Genomic DNA, 20,872 nt, shown 5'->3' with positions numbered 1-20,872 from the left:
TAATTTTTCAATCTTGATATTTTGGTATGATGACCATCATTCTCCAAAAATAATTTTCATATTCAAGAAAACTGATCGATACAATATATATCTCAGCATGCACCTTAAGTCTAATAACAGCATATTGCATTTAAACAGTGCGATACCAATCTAAGCGAAGATCAACATTTGCGGAATAAACCTTTCCTCATATTACGAGGTTTTTAATATTGGATTGTTTATATATGACTAATTTGGAGAAAAATTATGTCTTTTTGATCAGAATATGGAATTATCTCCCCGAAGTTATTACTTTGTTTCTCTTAATGAAAATGCGATTAGTTGTGAAGCAATTAGGCAACTCTGCTTCGGGAAGATTCTATTTGCAATAGAGTTCCTACAAAATCTCACGAAAATTTCAGCAAAAGCAATATGTCATAAATTAGCTCATTCGAAGGAACCATTACAATTTGTTCACACACATGAGCTCCCATCACCTGATCATTTCAATTGGGCTGCATCAAAAATATCTGAATATTTTGGAAATCAATCAAAATTTGCAAGTGAACTAATTGTATTATATGAACTCAAGACACAAAAATTCATAGAATTTACCAAATTATATGATTTTATTACAGCGTCAATGTACAAAAATGAAATAACACTAACTTTTCTTCGCAATCTCTATAATAAATCGCGAAATCTCTTCATCTATCTAGTTAAGCATTTTCCAAATATATATTCTGGCTTCGATTCGTCCGATATAATGAATTCCCTTCCACAATTTGATTATACTGTCATTAATTTGATAAGTGAAGAGCTAACCCTCGTTAAAGCCAGCGTTGATATACCGGAAAACCTATTTCCTGCACATCTAATTATAATGCAGTCGGCTTTAGAGTGTCAAAATCCGAATTTAATCAGAAATGTACAAGATTTACTCGGCGCATCAGATATTATATCATCCCATCCGATACTCAACAACATACAGATTACTATTGCTGGTAAACAGCACGTTGATGACCTTTTCCTCCAACCATTGAATAATTATCTCGAACATTTTCAATTTCAAGCCGCAAAAGACTATACATCGAGACATCCCGTGTACTTAGTTGCATCATATATTCTCAAAATACCGAAATTCATATCAAACCGTCCATTTTTAGAATCTACAATCTCAGAAGTGATGCAAATCCCTAATACACCTCCTAAATTCTCTGCCTTTTTACAATATATACAAAATGACTTACTTATTACTAACAATTTTTCACAATTATTAGGTCAAAGAATTTCATTAGAAGATTTATCACTCAGATCATTACCATATATATCAAAACCCATCATTGACACGTTTACAATTGCAAATGTCAAGTTTTTGAAGACAGCACAAAGTTTTTGCATTCCTAATTGCGACATTGAATTTTATTTCTTCGCTTCCTTCCTTATTTTGCATAATATACTTACTAACTTCGATAAAGCATTCATCAGAGAGACATTAATGTATATTGACGATCCTCAAATCCACAAATCAATTTTAGTTGACATTTTTTCTTTGATTTTTCTGAAGGACGATAAAAACGGTTTTGTCTTTCCATTAGATAAAGTTATTGGCATATTAGAGATTCTTAATGAGTATTCATTGAATCCATGCAAGAAGTATATAAAGCAAGGATTACATAAAGCGAAATATTTTGAAGACTTCAAAGAAACATATCAATTGTTTTTGCCAGCGGAAAGTTTGATTCATCCTTTACTTGTAAGGAAAGAATATGACAAGGCGAGATCTATATCACAACATAACCAAGATATTATTGATTTCATTGAGCTGAATGAATCAATCAACAGTTATATCAATAACTTAGTTTCTTTTCCGAAATTTTCGTCAGAAAAAACTCTGGAAAAATTCAATTTGGAAATTGGATTGAGTTTAGGACTGAAAGAAAACTTAAAGAAAATACAAGATAAGACATATGCAACACTTATCGAAGAAAGAATGAATAATAATTCAGTTGAATGCATACAACCTTGTTCAAAACAAATAAAAGGTGCCAAAAATTTTGACAAAATTTTCCAAAGTCCAAATTTTGTTCTCACGAATTCTTTTGAAAGGATTGGCAACAGGAAATCACTGAACGAGTTCATAGATTTTGTGAATGTTTACATCAATGTCGGAGCAACAACTCCTGGTGGTTTTAAATCAATAAATGTCAAAAATACGTTACATTTTTTGATTCAAAATGGCAAATTTGATTTAGCTATTGAATTTGCAGGAGTTAATCGAATTGATTTCTTCCATTTATTGTTTGTTAGTTACAGAGCGAATGAACAGATCATTAAATTGATTTCTCCGATGTTTCCTTTGGCATCTTTCACAATGGCTTTGTGTTCAATGAGCCGCGAAGAACTCATCAAATATAAGGATATAATTATTCCTAAAAATCCTTCAAAACAAGTTTTGTCACTTTTTGAAAAAAAAATTTCAGAAAATTTGCCAAAACAAAAACCAAACTTAGTTGACTTGATATTAGAAAACAGACCAGAACTCGATGATTATTTATATAACGCTGATATCAAGGAATTAAAAGAAGCGGTTTTGTACGTTAAAAACCACATTCCTCTTTCAAAATTTTCGGTTTTGTTAGATTTTGTTTGTTGTTTCACTACTGACAGTGAAATCCAGAATTTAAGAACAATTGTTATGTTCTTAGGTCAATTGGATGATCCTCCACAATCTTTCATTGACGCTGTTGACAGTGTTAATGTTGAAAGAAGAATAAGAGATCTCATAACAAAACAAAAATATTCTTCTTCAAGAAAATTAAGTGAATATTGTAATTCTATCGATTTCTACGTGAAATACGTAACTAACGAAATCGAAGAATTGATAAACAACAACAAATCAATAATTGAAATCATGAAAGCGTCAAACGGTTTGCATCACAAAATTTTATCGTCTATTTCAAAAATGAAATATAAAATTCGGTTTGAAATCATCAAATCTTCAGTTGAATTGATGAATGACGAAGAAATTTCCAAAGAATACGACATATTAAAGGTGTTCTTGTTCTTGCCAGTTACAAAACGTCCGCCAAAACCGTCAATTTCTGACATCATCTCACTTTTGACAGAAAAATCTGACTTACAAGAATTAGAGAGATTGGCAAGTAATTTTGACTTAGATTTTAGTGTTTTTGTGCAGCAAATTACTATGAAAGCGTTTAGTATCATCCAAGCTTATGGAGATAATATAAGTTTGCCATTATTAGTTCCTCTTTTGAGTTCTTTAATGGATTTACTTGAAAACTTTTCGTCATTTTCAATTCATTGCCACAAATTTGGAGATTCTTTTCTCCCTGTTGTTGCTTTATTGAGTGATTATGTTGTAATTGATTGTTTAGAACATGAATCATTTTGTTGTTTAGTTTTGATTCATTTCAGAGTTTTCATTAAAAGAATCCAAAAACTTGCTTCTGACAGTATTAAACCAGAATTTGATACAATTCTTGACAGTTTGAAAATAGTTGATTCGTTGCAAAATATTAGTTTCTTTGCCAAATACAACAAAACATATTTTTGCAACAACCAATTATCAGATAAATACTGTCAAGAAATGTACAATTTATTGTCGAAAGAAGAATATGTAGAAGAATCATTGATGTACATAAGAAAGTTCTTTTATTCATCACCAAACTATTTCTTCCTTTTGTTGAAATTGCATCAATACGAACTAGCAAGAGAATACTTTAATTCTAACATCAAAAAGGAACTTAAAAAGAATTTCTCGCTCCAATCAAATGAGTTCATTTCGAACTTGTTTTGGGCAATTAAATCTCCTTTTGTTGTTGATGAAGAATACTTGAAAAATCCAAATATTTTCGATATGCCGAAATCATTTACAAGTCAAATACAAATGTATATTGACTCAAAAACTCCGGCGTTTTTCCCTTCTTCTACAAGCGAATGTGCTTTTTATCAGCAGGAAACTTTTGGTTTAACTGAATCTTTGGCTTTCACAACAACTTGTGGAAGTTTCGAATCGAGTTTCAAAGTATTGTTCAGTAAGAAATTGGAATGTAATTTGTTCCTTTATGGAATTTTGATTCCTTCTTTGAATACAGGAAAATTTGACCAAATGATTGAATTTTTGAACAAATACGATGAGTATTTGGAAAATTCAAATGAAGCATTAAACTACGCAATCATCTGGAGCAGGAATCGTGATATGTATAGACTAACTTATGAGTTAGATATACTTTCAGGTGATTACGAAGATGCAATATCAATGGTCGAAATTTTGTATTCAATTGAAACTAAAACTGAAGTTCGAAAAAGAATTTTGGATAAAGCAGTCAATGAAATACCAAGAGAAGTCTTATCTTATCAGAAGATTGACTACCAAATTAAATTCCTTGCTTTGGTCAAGGACAAAGGAATTTCCATTAAAAATGAGCATCATATGTTTGGTTCAAATATTGGAAGAACATTGGCTCTGTTGATTGAAAACAAACAGCAACAGTTCGCACTAACAGCAGCAACTGATTTGAGAATAGATCCAACAGAAACTTGTTCGATTTTGGCAAAGAAATATAATTTGTCAAAATCAAAAGCTTTTATTTCTTTCTTGCAGCAATTTTGCAAAGAAAATGTCTATGAGAATTGGATAACTGCCTTCCTAAAGAGCATGAACGAATCTCATAAGAATAGTGACACTGTTCACAAACTTATTACAAATGAAATCAAAAATAACAAATTCAAATGTCATCTTTTGATTCTCTTCGGATTTACAGATGAAGCAAGGAAAATAGCAGTTGATGGCAGGTATGAAGAATTTATACAACTCCTATCATATTAGCATTTATATGTTTTGTTTGATAAAATAAATATTAGTGTATGTTCTCTTTCCAAATTTATAAACTTGTTTTTTTATCCACTTTAAAAATCCATAAATATTGTTGGGATGAAGCTGCTCGTTCTCTTTTCCAATGAATATCATATAATGCACACTTTAAATTTAGGTTGTTCAAGAGATGTGAAATATTTGTGTGTGAATTAATGATCTTCTAAGAATTCCTTTATCTCAGGAATAAAAAAAATTCCGCTCCTCGCTTTCCACTATTTGCTCATGATTTGAGAAGAACTAAATGTATAGGAAGTTTTTCGAGAATAGCATTTGTTTCTACTATAAAAAAATCATCATGAAAAGAATGGATTTTACTATGAATTATTTATAAATATGCATATAAGGAAAATATAAAATAGGTGCATGTTAAAATACTTTGAATTACAGCTTTGAATGCAAATTTTATTAGGAATTATAAATATGTATGGATTAAGCTTAATCCACAGCTGGTTTGTTGTTTTATGAATATCGGCATTATTTGCATATGCAACTAGGAGTGTATTGTTTACAAAGTGATACTTTTTCGCACCAATAGGGTAATACCAATTAGAACCAGTAGAAATATCAAAAAAAGAAGCTGAATCTCTTGATTTTCGAAATCCTACATCAAAAACTTCGGGCCAAGTTAAAGAAACGGTTTTGAAGCCTAAACTTGAAGCAGTACTGGATGTGGTTGAGTCAAATGGATGTAAATACTGATAAAATGTGTTGTTGCCGTTTAAGCTAGGAATTGTGTACATAAAAAGGAAACCATATTCGTCAAAATGGAATCGGTAGTCGATGAATCCGAGTATGGAGTACAAATATTGGTCGTCTGTAGAGTTTTTAAGTTGTTCAAGAGAAGTGAAGTACTTGTGTGTTGAAGAGTTGTGCTGAAAAACTTTCAACCATGTGAAACCGTGATCTTCTAAGAATTCCTTTCTACCAGGAATAAAATCAAGAGAAATCTTTTCAACTGTTCTAGCTCTGATGATTTGAAAGATCAATCAGTATATAAAAGTTATTTTATACCTAAGCTTGCACAAGTCTTCAAATATTAAAGTAATGCGCTATAGTGCATTTCCAAAATATATTTGAATGTCCTTTCAAAATCAAAAGTTTAATAAATAAATGTTGGATTTTCCGTATGTTATTTATATTGTTATTAAATGAAATCCATTTTTTAATAGAAATTTTCTATTGAGGATATCATCATGGATGATGATTATAAGGATTCTCAGGATTCGGCATATAAGTCAACAGCAAAACTGATTTCACATGAAAATCCAATTAATATTGTATCTCGGCCAACAAAATTTAGTGAAGATGAGGCAAAAGTTATTAATTTTCAACTCAAAATGCTATTGTCGCCTATTTCTAGTACATCAATAGAAGCTGCCGAAGAATTACTCGTTTATACCGAAAATAGAAATGGTTTGAAATTTCTTATCAAGCCTGAGCACATAAAGAGATTAGTTTCACTTCTTCAGGAAGATGTAAATATTACAATTCCATTACAATTTTTAAATTGCATGCTAAATACAAAAGGAATATTTATGAATGCCGCTATGGAAACGAATATATTTGCAATTCTCAAAGTTATTATAGAAGGAATCAATGATCCTGATATTCTTCAGTTATCTTTTGATTTATTAACAATTATTATTAAATATTCGCAGGATTATATTGCTGAAGCGATCAATTGCGGTGTATATGACAATTTAGATATGTTTCCTAGCAATTCTTCATATATTCCATCTTTTGCCTCATTTCTATTGACATCTTTACAACAAAAGAAAATTCCACCCAACTTTTATCAGAAATTCATTTCCCCGCTTGTTAACATATATGTTTTCGATGATTTTGATGTGAAAAAATGTGTTATTGAATGTTTCTGCATTTTGGCTGAAAAAACTGAAGATGCAGAGCAGATATTAGTTGATAATGCAGTTATCTCTACATTTGTTGACTCTGTGTCTTTATTGGATGAACAAATGAGCCCTTTATCAATGAAATTAATTTGGAAAATTGCATCATTCCAAAATTCGCATGCTCTCTCGGTTCAAAACAATATTTTTAATGTTATCAAAGATATTTATTCGAATTCGACGCAAAATATTCCGAATAATTTTGTTTTTTATACAATGAAGTTTGTTCTTCAATTTTTGATTGAAGATTCAAATGACATGTACATTTTATTAGTTTCTGAGTTTATTACAACTATTTCTGTTGATTTCTTCTATAATTTGAATATTGAAGCCAAAATATCCATTATTGGCATGCTCCGTGTATTCATACAAAAGTGTACTCAACAGCTATTTGTAACTTCTATTGATCCTGAATTGATTTTAGCAATTTTAGAGTTAAATGATTCTAACGATTCCGATTTAGCTTATGAAACTGTAATGATTACACTAGAATTAATAAATAAGATGACAGACGACGAAAGATATAATCCTATTAAAGAATACATTTTAAGTGGCGAATTTCATGATTATGTTGATGATTTGAGAGATTCTGAAAAGCAAGATCTATCAGAAAGGGCTGTTAGTTTATATAATATTGTATCTCAGATTGCTAATGAGGAATAAAAAAAATATTATTTTTTATTGTTTGATAACTATACGAAATATTTAAATGTATATGATGGTGATGTGAATTTAAAAAGAATAGTATTAGAAAATATTAGTAATATTTATGAAAATAACAATAATGATTTACAATCGTTAATATACTCTCATTGGCTAAAAACCTTATTGTAAGCTTCAGAAAATGACGAATTAATGAACGGATTCATGATGATTCCTGGTAAGAATAAGAGAATATGGAAGAAAATGTAATAAAATTTGATACTTGATATGAAATAAGCAATAATAAACAAGATCAATGTTAAAAGTATTTGTTTGTATATTGATCCTTGATTAGGTTCGATCGAAATTCGAGAAATTGTCTGAATAATTGGATGCCAGAACTCAGCAATCTCTTTGGGTGTTCTTATCCTGTCGGAACTCTTTTCAGTATCATAAATTATTTCGTCATCGAAAAAGAAATTGAAAAGAAATTGTGATTTTTGAAACAGCCAATAAATTAATTTATAAAATATTGCTAAAATTGCTAGTGTTGCGTAAAATCCGACACGCATTTTATATATCACTCCGAAAACAAGATTCGAAATTAATAATATGAGAATGAATTGAATTGGGAGCTTGAAAAGGAAGATCGCTTGTAAGTTATAGACGTATAATTCATGATTCTTCAAATATCGATAAATCTTGATCTTTGTCAATTGAGCAAGATAATCAAAGTTCATTGAAATAAAAATGAATGTCTGGTATTGAAATTATATTTCACATACCAATATGTAATAATTGATTATATCATTGAATCCCAAAATTTGTTTGTTTGCCCGAAATTCGAAGAGAAGATTCATTATAGTTATTTGGTGAGATTTGGTGATAGTGCAATGAATCTTAAAGAAAAGTACTAAATGTTCATTAACGATTTTATGATAAGGAAATAAAAAAATCTTTTTCATAATTTGATTTATCTCTGAAGGATTTATTTCCTTAATTTTCAATTATTTCCTTTGCTGATTATATATATGCAAAGAACCATACAAATAAGTTGATATCTTAGAAAAATTTTTCAATAATGTTATATATTCAAGGGATAACCTGTTTGAATTATCTTATATTTAATCAAAACGATCAACTATTGTAGTTTTGCATGAAATATAGGAATAATTTTCACATTTTATTTATAAAAAACTGTGTTAAACCCAATAGTTTATTATAATAAATAAATACATATACCAAAGAAACAATCTTAAATAAGAGATGAATGAATTTCCGACATAGATTCGGATGAGATTTCTTTCTTATGTAATGGATGAGACTTGAAGTAGATACAAAGTGCAAGAATGATAAATTCCCAAATACCATCGGCAAGTGATGCAGTAAACGTTGTGAAATCTTCATGAGCGCCGAGCCACATGTAGAAAGCGTTTGCGAGGTTAACTGGTGCTTGAATCTCAAGCATCAAAAGGGAGAGAGCACCGTGATCGCGTAATTTGATTGTTGTCACGGTTTGTGGAATGAATTGGATAATTTCAATGACAAAAGCAACGTAACCCGAGACTTTGCCAATAACTTTTATTGGATTTGAATCAAAACCTAAAAGTAAGCCAATAACTGCCCAAACTAATAAGCATGATGTAAATAGAGTGATAGCAACAATTGGAAGTAAGCGGATCATAAATTGATCCTTTTTGATTGCATCTTCATCTCTTTTCATTCTTGGTTTTCTATCAAAGAAGGTCCAAAGTTGAAATACGACAGAAAGGTAGAGGCAAAACTGTCCAAATACTAAAATGAATGTCATAAGTCTTGCGAATGTGTACTGGTTGTTATAGAGTAACAAACCAACAAAATCTTGGTATTTCAGGCAAACAACGTTAAATGAAGGGGCCCAGAGACAAACTGCTTGTGCTAACACACTGAAGACAGCTCAACCATAACTTGTACGTGCTTTAACTAAAGTAATTGGCTGTGGAATATATGAAATCATTGTGATTACGAATAGAATTGAACCGATAATAACCCAGACAAGATTGAAACCTGGGTAAAAGAATGAATAGTCAATAAATCCTGCAGATAGGGCCCAATCACGAGACTCTTCGCCCATAAGATGATATTATTCTATTTAGAATTGAAAACATTCAGAAAATTTTGTGAACCATTCAAAATGAAATCTCTCTGTGGAAAAAGGATATATAATGTCCAACAATAATTTTAAATAAGGGTTTCGTTTTGCTAAAATTGTCACTTTTATAGCATATTTGTTTTTGGATGTTTTGCGAAACCAAAAAAAAAACTATGATATACAATGTGTGTGTAAAAAAATACTTTATTTACTAGTTAAAAAATCATTTGGTATTGATCAAGTTATTTTTTCTGGATAAGATATTGTATGGATAATTGGATAGAAAATACAATTATATAATCTTGTACCTGGTTTAATTAAGCTAATTGTCATCAGAAACTTGTAATTTTTATGAATTTCAGATTTTCTTTTCATTACTGCTTTTCTTAATAGGTCAAGTTCTTATTTACGTTATAAAGTATGATATTTACAAATATCAAGTTATCATGTTTTTTGAGAAATTATGAGAAACAAACAAAAATGAAAAAGATAGGAATAGCAATGAATAGTGATGTGGGTATAGAAAATGTAAGAGATATGAATGCAAAGCAATCAGTATTTAGGATATTGACCATAGATTTCGAAAAAAAAATGCTGCATATTGAGCGAAAACTATGATTATATTATAAAGCTGTCATTTAAAGCATAATGAAACTATTCCCTTTTCATTTTAATCGAATAAGATAGTAAAGATTTTTGAATTAGCTAGAAACTGATGAGATGTTTTCACAAATCAGATTTTTAATCTCTATAATGCATAATTCACTCAATATCTCAATTTTGATATTGCGAGATATTTTTACTATCGGTTTCGCAATTTTGACAGAATAGCAAGAGGGTTCTATAAGCATTATTATCAACGTAGAATCTGAATATCATATCAGAAAATGTCGCAAATCTGACATTTACCCGACCAAATAGCAAAAATAATTGAATACTTTTCGCAAAAACTTTAAAAATCGATAAAAATATGAAATATGATATTAAAGAGACTTTTTATATAATATTCATAAAGATTTTCCAAAAAAATGATACGCAAAATTAAAAAAGTGACGTCTTGAGTGGAGTCAAAGGTCGAAATTGCTAGCTAAATGTTTTTTTTTAGCGAAATTGCGTATTGTACGTTTTTTTCGCAAAACGAAACCCTTATTTTAAAATTCCGATGAGAAATAAACTTGATCATATCGGCTAATTTGTAGTTCAAACGTTATGAAATGGTATTTTCATTGATCAGTGTCATTGATGTTGATCATTTAAAAACAAGTGTTGAACGATGAAATAAAGTAAATTTTTCACTGAAATTTTCTTCTGAGATAAATCATTTGGTATTTTGTTGTGTAAGAGTTGAAAAAGGTTTGGAATTCTGAACAGATAAGATTCATTCAATTAAAATATTTTCTAAACGTTAAATTTCACTAGGAAATATTGTAAGCTTATGACAATATTTATTCGCCGATAAATTTTGAGATTTTCTATCAAAAGGGAACGATAGAATACAATTCAGAAAAAAGAAATGTTTCGGAAATAAAGAAATGAACGAATCACCCTCTATGCAAAACAGCAGTATGCAAAATAGTACGCAATCAATCATAGGAGAAATCAAAATTCTCTGACCGATTTTTGACATAATTATTTTGTCAGAATGTCAAAAATTAAATCTCTCAATCATTAACAAATTTGCAATAAAACCTAGTAAATTTTTTGCATACACTGATTCATCACAATAAAATAAATTGATATGAATTTAATCAATAGAACCGGGTTCAAATGTATTATAATGCAAAGATTTATTATCACATATAAGAATATGTTCGAAATTTTTAAAGCGAAGGGCAAAACCTTACTTTTAAAATTTAAATTGATATGATTAATGAAATTTGTTTCAAAATGATTTGGAAATGGATTACGTATCAATGATATAGTATAGTTCTAGAATGAGGATGCTTGAGTTATGAAAAAATCAAGAGGTATGAAAATTCAAAAACGTTTGCTAATTCAATAACTTCATGTCATACTATTATGTTGTTATTTTTTCTATTTTTATATCTTGTTGATTGCAAATTTTGAAGAAAAAAACAATTTAAATGGCTAAATGATAGGAAAAATCATTGGCAAACTGTTATCCATGACATCAATTCATAAAATGGAAATAATCCTTTCCAAATGTTAGTTGTCTTGCTAAAAAGTCAATATTGATTGTGTAATTATTAACCTGAAGCGTTTTTATTGCATTACTCTACAATATTCAATAAAATTAATTAGCTTTTTTTTTCAAAACAATTCAATTAAGCTATTGAGGAAAAAAGTCGTCATAAAATAATACTTTTTATTTATTCATAAGGAGCTAATATTTAAGATGCCTTATAATATTTTATGTTGTGAGATAATTAGATCCTATTAAATTGAAGAATCTTTTTTCAATATGTTTGCCAAGTCAATTTTTTTCTTTTCTGCAATAATTCACAAATACTTATACTCTCTATTTTTATTAATGAACTAGAATTCGCTTATTTATTTTGTATATTTTTCTTTTTTGTCCACGCAGCTTCTGCATTCCTTTTAAAATTATATTTATCTATGTGAATATAAGCTAATTTAGTATGGATGATATAAACATTGAATCCGAGTAGGGGTAATTTTAGCTAAAAGTGACACACCTGTAAAAAGTGACACACCCGTGAAGGGTGTGATTACCGATCGGTAATTTCGACAGTTTAGAATTTAAAATTTTTTATGGAACTGTTGCGAGTTTCATAAAGAATTTAAGGAATATAAGCAAAGATTTGAATCAAAATCTTAGACCTAAGCCGCTCGATTCGCTCGCGGCGTCCGCGAATTACAGATCAGCAAAGATTTGAATCAAAATCTTCGAACTAAGCCGATCGCTTCGCTCGCGGCTTTCTTTATTATTTTAAATTTGCATATTTCCATCAAAAGTTCATAAGGTAAAAAATTTCGTTTATTTTTACTAAGAAAAAAAGGTTTTTGATAATAAATTTATTTTATTTCGAAAAAGTAACAATAATCGTAAAAGGGTATTGATAGGCTTGCTAAAGTAACTAATTTTAGCTGTCAAATACTTTTGTATTTTGAAGTAAATTAGTATAAATTTGATATTATTTTAACTCCCTTTGAAAACCTCAATTTTCCATACAGAGGGAACGGGAATAGCATCCAATATTCCCTGAGAATGGTTGCGCATTCTCAGTTCCCTCTATATTTCGAACGAAGCTCTCATCGGTCTTTTTTTTAATACTAAACGTTTTTTCCCTGTCACTTTTAGCTAAAATTTGGGTTTGCCCATTGAATCCCATGGCGCTCAACATTATATTACCTTGATGATATATAAAACTTTTTAAGTTCTATTTTGCTAATGATTGTATAAATTATATTCAACAAGAAAAATATAAATTTGAGAATAAGGCAATAAACTAAATGGTCTCATACAATATTTGTTTTGCCCTTTTGATTTCGTTATATGTAATGTGTGAAGAAGCCAATCAACATGTTTGTTAAATTGGTGCTGTTTTTTCTATGATTGTTAAATATCCTTTATCGATCTGATATCTAGAATGAAGGATAATCTTGATATAATAATTTTCAAAATATCACTTGTTTGATAATAAATAGTCTGATTTTTGAGATAGATGACTTATCATTTTGTTGAACATATGGAGTGTGTTATTTTAGTTAATCATATCTCAATCCTGTTATTATAAATGTAATTTAATAAAAATCCGTTAATTGTTTTGATGCAGTATGCATTACAACTATATAAAATGATTTGATGAGCTATCTGAGTTTGTGTTTCGAGATGTGAAATTCATTTTATTAGTGATATCTTCTCCTAATTATTTGAAAGCAAGCAAATGACTTCCATAGATTGATAAATTTAAAGATTTAATTCACGTAGCTTTATTGTAAATCATCCACACAATTATTTGAGGAAAATCAAATGAATTTACAATATGATTTAATTATTTTTCCATATCATAAAAAACTTCACATATTTAATTAAACACAATTCTAAAAATGAATTTATTTATCCCAATTTCATTGATTTGATACAATTCTCACATTTTAAATTTCTTTAATCATTTCTCAAGAACTAGTTCCTAAAGCTCTTTTATAGAAAATGTACTGTGTACATTATTGTATCCCTCGAAATTGAATTATAAAAAAAAATCATTGATAAATCTAAAAAAGTATAACACAATAATAAGTAATATAAAACCTTTGATAAAGCTATGTATATTTGGCAATATCATCTTTTAAATAAATTAGATATTTTATTTGGGCGCGTAAAGGGTTTGCGTCCTAAGGCGTCCTGATGTAAACTATTCAATTTTTGAGAAGTTTACACCATAATTGAATAGTTTATGGCGTCCTGAGAGGAGATTTCAATGGGTATGGCGTCCTAAAAATAGAAGAAAATGATTTTTTCTCGATTTTTCTAGAAATTGAATTTTTTAAAAAAGAAAAAAATCAAAACGTATACATTCAAGAAAGACTATAAATGAAGATTTTTCTATTTTTTTCATTCTAAAACATCTTTTTTTGGATAATTTTTTTTTTTAATAAATATGTAAGAAAGATTGAAGAAAAAGTAAATTTACTTTAAGAAAACTCGTTTTACATGATGTAAGACCCATAACAACTATAAATATTCAATTATTTAAAATAAAAAAGAAAAACAGATTAAATGTATCTCACATCAAAATTCATTGACCTAAGGATGTTAAGTTTCTGTTTTTAAAAGTTGATATTTTTTTTTTAATTTTAAGAAAATTAATAGCATGTTATTAGACAATAGGAGTGTAATGATATTGACTAAACAGAAATGAGAGAATAGAGATATAATTTTGATAAGCAATATTGCGAACAAATTCTGAAGTAAAATTGCGATCAATAATTGAAAATTACGATCATGTACTGAAAAATGACGATCGAATTGAATGAATAGAATTATATCTAAGAAAAAATAAATTGTATTTAGAAGATGAACAAAGAAAGGTGTATGCTAAAAATCATTTAACAATAAATGGAAATAAAACGAAATTGTTAAAAGAAAAAAATGAAAATTGTTAAATAATATATTATTTTTTAGTCATAAGAATAAAAATATAGTAGTTATAAAAGGAATTAGACTTCATATATCAATTCTTTTTCTCTGTAGATGTGGAACGTTTGCTTTTCGATCTCTTTCGATGAACTTGAAAATATAAGTTATTATCGCTGAGAATCCTTTCCGAAATAGGAGCTTTACGTTTATGAGGATTGTCGGATGAATTTTGTTTTTTATTGTTTGATTTTGTTGTTATGGAAGATTTTTTCTTATTTTTTTCAGAATTTTGCTTGCTATTAACTGAAACTTGTTTTGACGGCCCAACAATAGCATTTGTAGTAGGAAGAATTCCCAATAACGAGCGCATTTTCGATAATTGTTTTTCAATATGATCAAGAAGGTCCAGCTTATGTTCTAGATTACTAGACATTTGATTTGTAGAAGGATGGTTTTGATTTTCTGGTTCTAAATCTGTAGAGTCTGCAATATTTGAATTTTCGGAGCGAATTGGAGCATCTGAACCTTGATTTGTATCGGCTTGCTCAAAATTAGTTTGAATTGGAGTGGATGAATTAAAATCTGGATGATTTAATGTTTCATTAAATAATGCCATAATTTTTTCTCTTTTTTCATTAATAAACTTAGTGATCATTGTATCTTTATCTGTTAGATCGATCGATTTGAGTATATCTGCATCATGAACTGGAATATTTTCGAACAATGAACTCGATTCTATGGAACCATATGGAGAAATCTCGTTCTGAGCCAAAGAAAGATCACTTACGTTGTATTGTTTGATAGAAAAAATTGTTTTCTCAAGTTCTTTTTGAAAGCAGTCAAGAATATAATTTTTGTAGCTATCAGTGATAACGGTTTTTATATGGCGCTCGATCTTCTGGTTATTTTTGATGGCGTTATATTTATCTAATTGGATTTGAGATATCTTCTTAATAGCTTCATAAATGTTTGGATGTTTTAACGAAGAAAATTCTGAATGCATACTCTCGAGGCAATCATTAGTGAATATTGCAGTTGCATTATTATATTGAGATATTAAATTGTAGTGCGGCAACCAAACTTTGTTGAAATAATCAATATAATCTTTGATCGAATCAACTTTATTTTGATTAATTATATGCATTGTAAGTACAAATTCTTCATGAGACATGAATGGAGTAATAGAATATAGCTTAAATAAAGAATTTTGTAAAGTATTGAAATTTTTTGTATAAAGTGCTACAAGTTTCCTGTGTAAAGCTTGTTTGAAATGAAATAGGCATCCAATTATACGGACTTTAGGGAAAATTTGTTGAAGTGCCTCTATCATTCCCTTTTCAAAATCACAATGAATTTGAATTAGCTTTGAAAATTGAATACCCTTGACAGTAAAAATATATTCAAATGCCTTCTTATAAGATTCAAATGTGCGGTTTTTCATGAATATAAATAAAAGTGGTAGATATTGATTTGTTGAAGGTTCACAAATCATAATTGTTAGCATCTGTCCTTTTTGAAAATGTTTTGGTGTAATTTTAAAAGTTCCATCGCAAAATAAATCTGTGGCTTCTTTTGCAAATTGAATTGCCTTCTCAAAACCAAAAAACATCGTCTCACAATTTGCTTGAAAATCATGGCCAATGAAAAACTGCTCGCCATTTATTAAACAAAAATTAGCAATTTCATCGTCTGTAATTTTTTCTCCAACAGAAAATTTTCTGGACTTATTATAAACTTCCCTGACCAATGAATCTTTAATTAATGGATTTTTCATCAGTACAACAGCAAGTTCTGTCATAAATTTTTAATCTGCTGAAAAGTGCCGTTGTCTTCAGAAAATTTTGCCATTGCCTTATTGTATATTTCTGTCAGAGTCATTGATTTATGAAGATCATTTTTTCATTTTGTAACTTTTTAAATTGTCTGCATTCGGGTATATGTTCCTTTTGTAAATCTTCGGAAACTGAACTGTTCTCAATTTTAACTAAATAACGTGCTTGACAAGAATGATCGATGCAACGGTAGTAACGTTCAATATTATTTGAATTAATAATATTTGTATGATCATGCGAATAAAGCATATCTTTGCGAACAATTGTATCAGGATATTTTCCAGTAACTGCGGGAATATTTTTAACTGCAAATATATAACTAAAATATCTTCTGACAGCTTTAGATTTTTTTCGGCGTATTTAATATTAAAATATTGAAGAACTTGTTTGATTATATTCGTTTTTTCATCTCTCGATGTTGATTTTGGTATTTATCAGATTTTCGTGATATGATATTTTATTTTCGTCTGTAAAGTTTGCTCTTTTTTGATTAAATATAGATGATTTTCCCATTAAAAAATGAAATGATGCAAAATTTACGAAAACCGTTCGAAAATTGAATCAAAAATGAAAAGTAATACTTAAATGAGTAATTCTTTGAGATATTGGTCTTAGATGAATGTAGCGTCATTCTTATATAGAATATATATTCATATCATCGAAATATGATAAAAAGCATATAATAAATGTCAAAAAAGTGAACAATAAGCAAAGATATTTTTTAAAAAACAATGAAAAGTAATACTTAAATGAGTAATTCTTTGAGATATTGGTCTTAGATTGAATGTAGCGTCATTCTTATATAGAATATATATTCATATCATCGGAAATAATAAAAAGCATATAATAAATGTCAAAAAAGTGAACAAATAAGCAAAGATATTTTTTAAAAAACAATGAAAGTAATACTTAAATGAGTAATTCTTTGAGATATTGGTCTTAGATTGAATGTAGCGTCATTCTTATATAGAATATATATTCATATCATCGGAAATATGATAAAAAGCATATAATAAATGTCAAAAAAGTGAACAAATAAGCAAAGATATTTTTAAAAAACAATGAAAAGTAATACTTAAATGAGTAATTCTTTGAGATATTGGTCTTAGATTGAATGTAGCGTCACAAATTTCACAAATATAATTTACTATACAATTTTATTCATTTTTTAAAATGGCTGACGACAGTCTGTATCAACTAACTCAACTAGTCAAGCATAATGATTATTCTTCGGATTCATTAAATCAACTTTATCAATGCATAAGTACAATGACAGAAAGATCAATTGGATGCTTGAATTGGGATAAATTTTTCAAAAAAAATCACAGTGACTGATGAAGTTCTTTTACATTTTTTAGCATCCGTTTTAAACATTGAAAAGATATCAGAATGTTTCAAGGATTCTATTTTTTATCACAATATTAATCTTGAAAAATTCAGTAATTTAACTGAAACAGAACAACAAACACAATTTTAAATTCCTACAAAGCGGATAAATTTACATATTACATAATGTGCTCACAAGTTGTAAAATCAAACTGGAACAATTTATCCCAAACTTTAGTTAATATTGCAAATCAATATTTGCCATTTTTAGATGAAGAAAAGCAAATATATATATTTACTGAAATAACTGGCAATTATCAAAATTTTGAAATTTCAGTTGCAAACTTGTTACTTTTTTATGAAAACAATGAAGAAAAATTAAGCAACTGTTTTAATTTAACATTGTTCCAGCAAATTTATTCCAAAAATGGAATCGAGCAAATGATATTTTTTTGCTGCAAATACAATTTGTTGCAATAACACTTCTATCAATTTTTACAATCTCCTTGAAATTGAAGAAATGAATCCATTTGATTTTTTTTATTTCTCAATTCAATATAAAGAGATAAAATTGCGATGATTTTCCAAAAGTTACAGAAGTAATCACATGTTTAATCTCAGCTTCAAATATTAATGCTATTATGCGAATTTGCCCAAAAATTTTGGCTAAAATTACATTTTATAAATGTAATTATTGCCATATTACCTCAATATGGAATTTTATCACAAATGCAGCAATAATTCTTCCTGATGAAGATTTATTAATCAAATTATTAAAATTCATAGAAAAACAGAAAAAGCAACAGATGAATTATTCGAACCGGAGAATGATTTGGGTTTCTATGAATATTTAAATTCGATTTTCTCAGATATTACATCTGCGAGAAATAAGCAATTTCTCTTGGAATTTCTAAATACCCATGAAGATGACTTCACTTATGATCAAACATTGTGAGGTCATTTTTGATCAACAAATTAATTGAAATTCCGATCAAAAAAAATCACAAATTGGATCAAAAAAATCGAATCTCAAGTTAAAAATAAAAAATTTCTACATTTTTATCAAATTTAGATTTTTTTTTCAAATCATGCGAATTGATTGGATAATTGCATATTTTATCCCATGCATCTAGAAGTATGTGTAATATTTTTGCTTTCATCAAGAAATTGTCGAATTTGATCTTAATTTTTTTTGAAAAATATACTTTTAGAAAAAGAAATAGTGATTGAATAGCTGCCCATGCTGAAAGGGTTATTTTACAAGTAAAAAAATTGTTATTTTTCGAGCAAGTCGAGGCTTTTTACCATCTTATTTTTGAAAAATTTACGAAAATTATATCTGAAAAAACGCTTCATTTTGATATCTTACAATGATAAAATACCAATGTTGCTGGGATATAATAGCTACACCTGGACATCTACTACATATAATGCGTATGACAGGTAAAGTTGATTCAAAAGTATAGCCTGGAAAGATTACAATAAATCAACGATAATTCAAAAAAATTTCTTATAAGTTAACATAATAAAAATTTAATTTTTATATTGCTTGTATTATACTTAAGTATATAATAATTTTAAATCTTAGAATGAAAATTCGGGAGCCCTAGCTATTCAATTTTCCCTTAGGACCCATAAACCTCTCAAAAATGTGATGTAAATATCCAATTTTGAGAAATTTACACTAGGACGCCTTAGGACGCCAACCCCCTTTTTTACCATTTTATTTGAATTCAGCAAAAAATAAATCGGCTGAAATGATGTATCAGAAAATAATTACCCTAGTAATAGCATCTGATTTTATTTGTTTCTCATTCTTCTACCTTGCTTCATTCAATAAAATCATTCCAAATTAATTAATAAATTTATTTGAAGATTATTCTCTGTACATCATCGTAATGTCCTTGAAAAATAACTGATCAATTGTGATCTTCAAAGAAAATCTTTTTATTGAAATAAAACTGTGCAGGCATTGGTGAATAAGTGGCTATTGATATAAGAAATCACTTATTGGAAGAATGAATGACTTTCGTTTAATTAGTTCTGTTGCTACACGAACAATACAATAGACAATAACTGGTCGGTGATTTAATTACTTCAAATATGATATCACATGTTTTCAATTTGGATAAATCAAGCAAATATAGCTTAAATTTTCAAGAATTGCCCTTAGTATATCCTTTTCAATTTAATGTCTAAAATTTTTTGATTCCATTCACCCAGAAGTATAGTGTAATCGTACTTTTCAGGTGTAACTACTGTCTTTGCCTGAATTCTTTTCCTCGGTTATCAATATTTTTTTGAGGGGAATGTATTTTCAATAATCACTTTTTCAATATATCTCTTTAGAGATTTCAAGCATCGTATTAATTTAATTGAGTTCATCCTCTCTATTAAAATGTAATGAGTCAAATGATTTGACAGGTTTTGCGAGGGTATACAAAACTAAATGTTCTAATGTATTTAAAAACGTAAAAGATCATTAGTTCTAGTATCATTTAAATATCAAAATATGTCTACAAAATGCTGGAATCATTTTCTCCTTATTTAATACTAAGAGTAGGTGACAAAAGTGCATACTCTTAAACAACCGTCGGATTTCCGGGTGAAATCGTGACACACTTTCGTCTTTCGTAGGCAGTGGTGGTTGTTACAAAAGGTAACTTCGAATGTAGCGTGAAATCTGCAAAAAAAATTCTGAAATTTGAATGGAGAACACAAAAATTGAATAGTTTACGTCAATAAAAAAGAGAAAAATGAAGCCAATGTGTCTCGAACCTAGGACTTAGAGCAGGAATCCCACTGTTTATCACATTACACTACATGCATCTCTCACCTCAGTGAATGAGATCAACTATATAATAACTTTTTCCCCATTATATTCTTGTGGAAAAGTGACAAATAGCAACTTTGACCCTCTCTCTTTAATACTAATATTTAATTATTATTAATACGTACTAGTTGTGAGAAATGGAAATTATAATCTATATGAAACGCTTCAATCCAAAACTGAAATTTGGAGAAGAAAATTCAAATTTTCAACGAGATTTTTAGGGAAGGAAGATTAGTAAACGAGTCGTATTTATAAATCTA

The 20,872-nt window shown here is 28.6% G+C and overlaps 4 protein-coding genes across 4 annotated transcripts, besides 3 other annotated features; 2 read left to right on the top strand and 2 right to left on the bottom strand.

The window, feature by feature from the left end:
- Positions 1 to 265: 265 nt before the first annotated feature.
- On the top strand, positions 266 to 4,879 carry TVAGG3_0812200 (uncharacterized protein; the record flags this gene model as incomplete). Its single annotated transcript, XM_001583492.1, has 1 exon — positions 266 to 4,831. One exon carries the CDS (start codon positions 266 to 268, stop codon positions 4,829 to 4,831), a length of 4,566 nt encoding a protein of 1,521 aa, XP_001583542.1.
- A 1,173-nt stretch (positions 4,880 to 6,052) lies between these two features.
- TVAGG3_0812190 (armadillo (ARM) repeat-containing protein family) lies at positions 6,053 to 7,494 on the top strand (the record flags this gene model as incomplete). The annotated part of the gene is made up of 1 exon (XM_001583491.1): positions 6,073 to 7,449. One exon carries the CDS (start codon positions 6,073 to 6,075, stop codon positions 7,447 to 7,449), a length of 1,377 nt encoding a protein of 458 aa, XP_001583541.1.
- A 1,189-nt stretch (positions 7,495 to 8,683) lies between these two features.
- TVAGG3_0812180 (PQ loop repeat-containing protein) lies at positions 8,684 to 9,544 on the bottom strand (the record flags this gene model as incomplete). Its single annotated transcript, XM_001583490.1, has 1 exon — positions 8,684 to 9,238. The coding sequence occupies one exon, from the start codon at positions 9,236 to 9,238 to the stop codon at positions 8,684 to 8,686; it is 555 nt and encodes a 184-aa protein (XP_001583540.1).
- A 2,639-nt stretch (positions 9,545 to 12,183) lies between these two features.
- Positions 12,184 to 12,860: a mobile genetic element.
- A 994-nt stretch (positions 12,861 to 13,854) lies between these two features.
- Positions 13,855 to 19,499: a mobile genetic element.
- On the bottom strand, positions 14,942 to 15,792 carry TVAGG3_0812160 (MULE transposase domain-containing protein; the record flags this gene model as incomplete). Its single annotated transcript, XM_001583488.2, has 1 exon — positions 14,942 to 15,792. A coding segment is annotated over one exon (851 nt), but the record flags the coding sequence as incomplete, so codon positions are not given.
- An 837-nt stretch (positions 19,500 to 20,336) lies between the features above and the next one.
- Positions 20,337 to 20,366: a mobile genetic element.
- The last annotated feature ends 506 nt before the right edge of the window (positions 20,367 to 20,872 follow it).

This window comes from Trichomonas vaginalis, chromosome VI, assembly GCF_026262505.1.
Source record: "Trichomonas vaginalis G3 chromosome VI, whole genome shotgun sequence".
Classification (NCBI taxonomy): domain Eukaryota; phylum Parabasalia; order Trichomonadida; family Trichomonadidae; genus Trichomonas; species Trichomonas vaginalis.
Note: the sequence above shows the minus strand (reverse complement) of the source record. Positions and strands in the feature narration are given on the sequence as shown.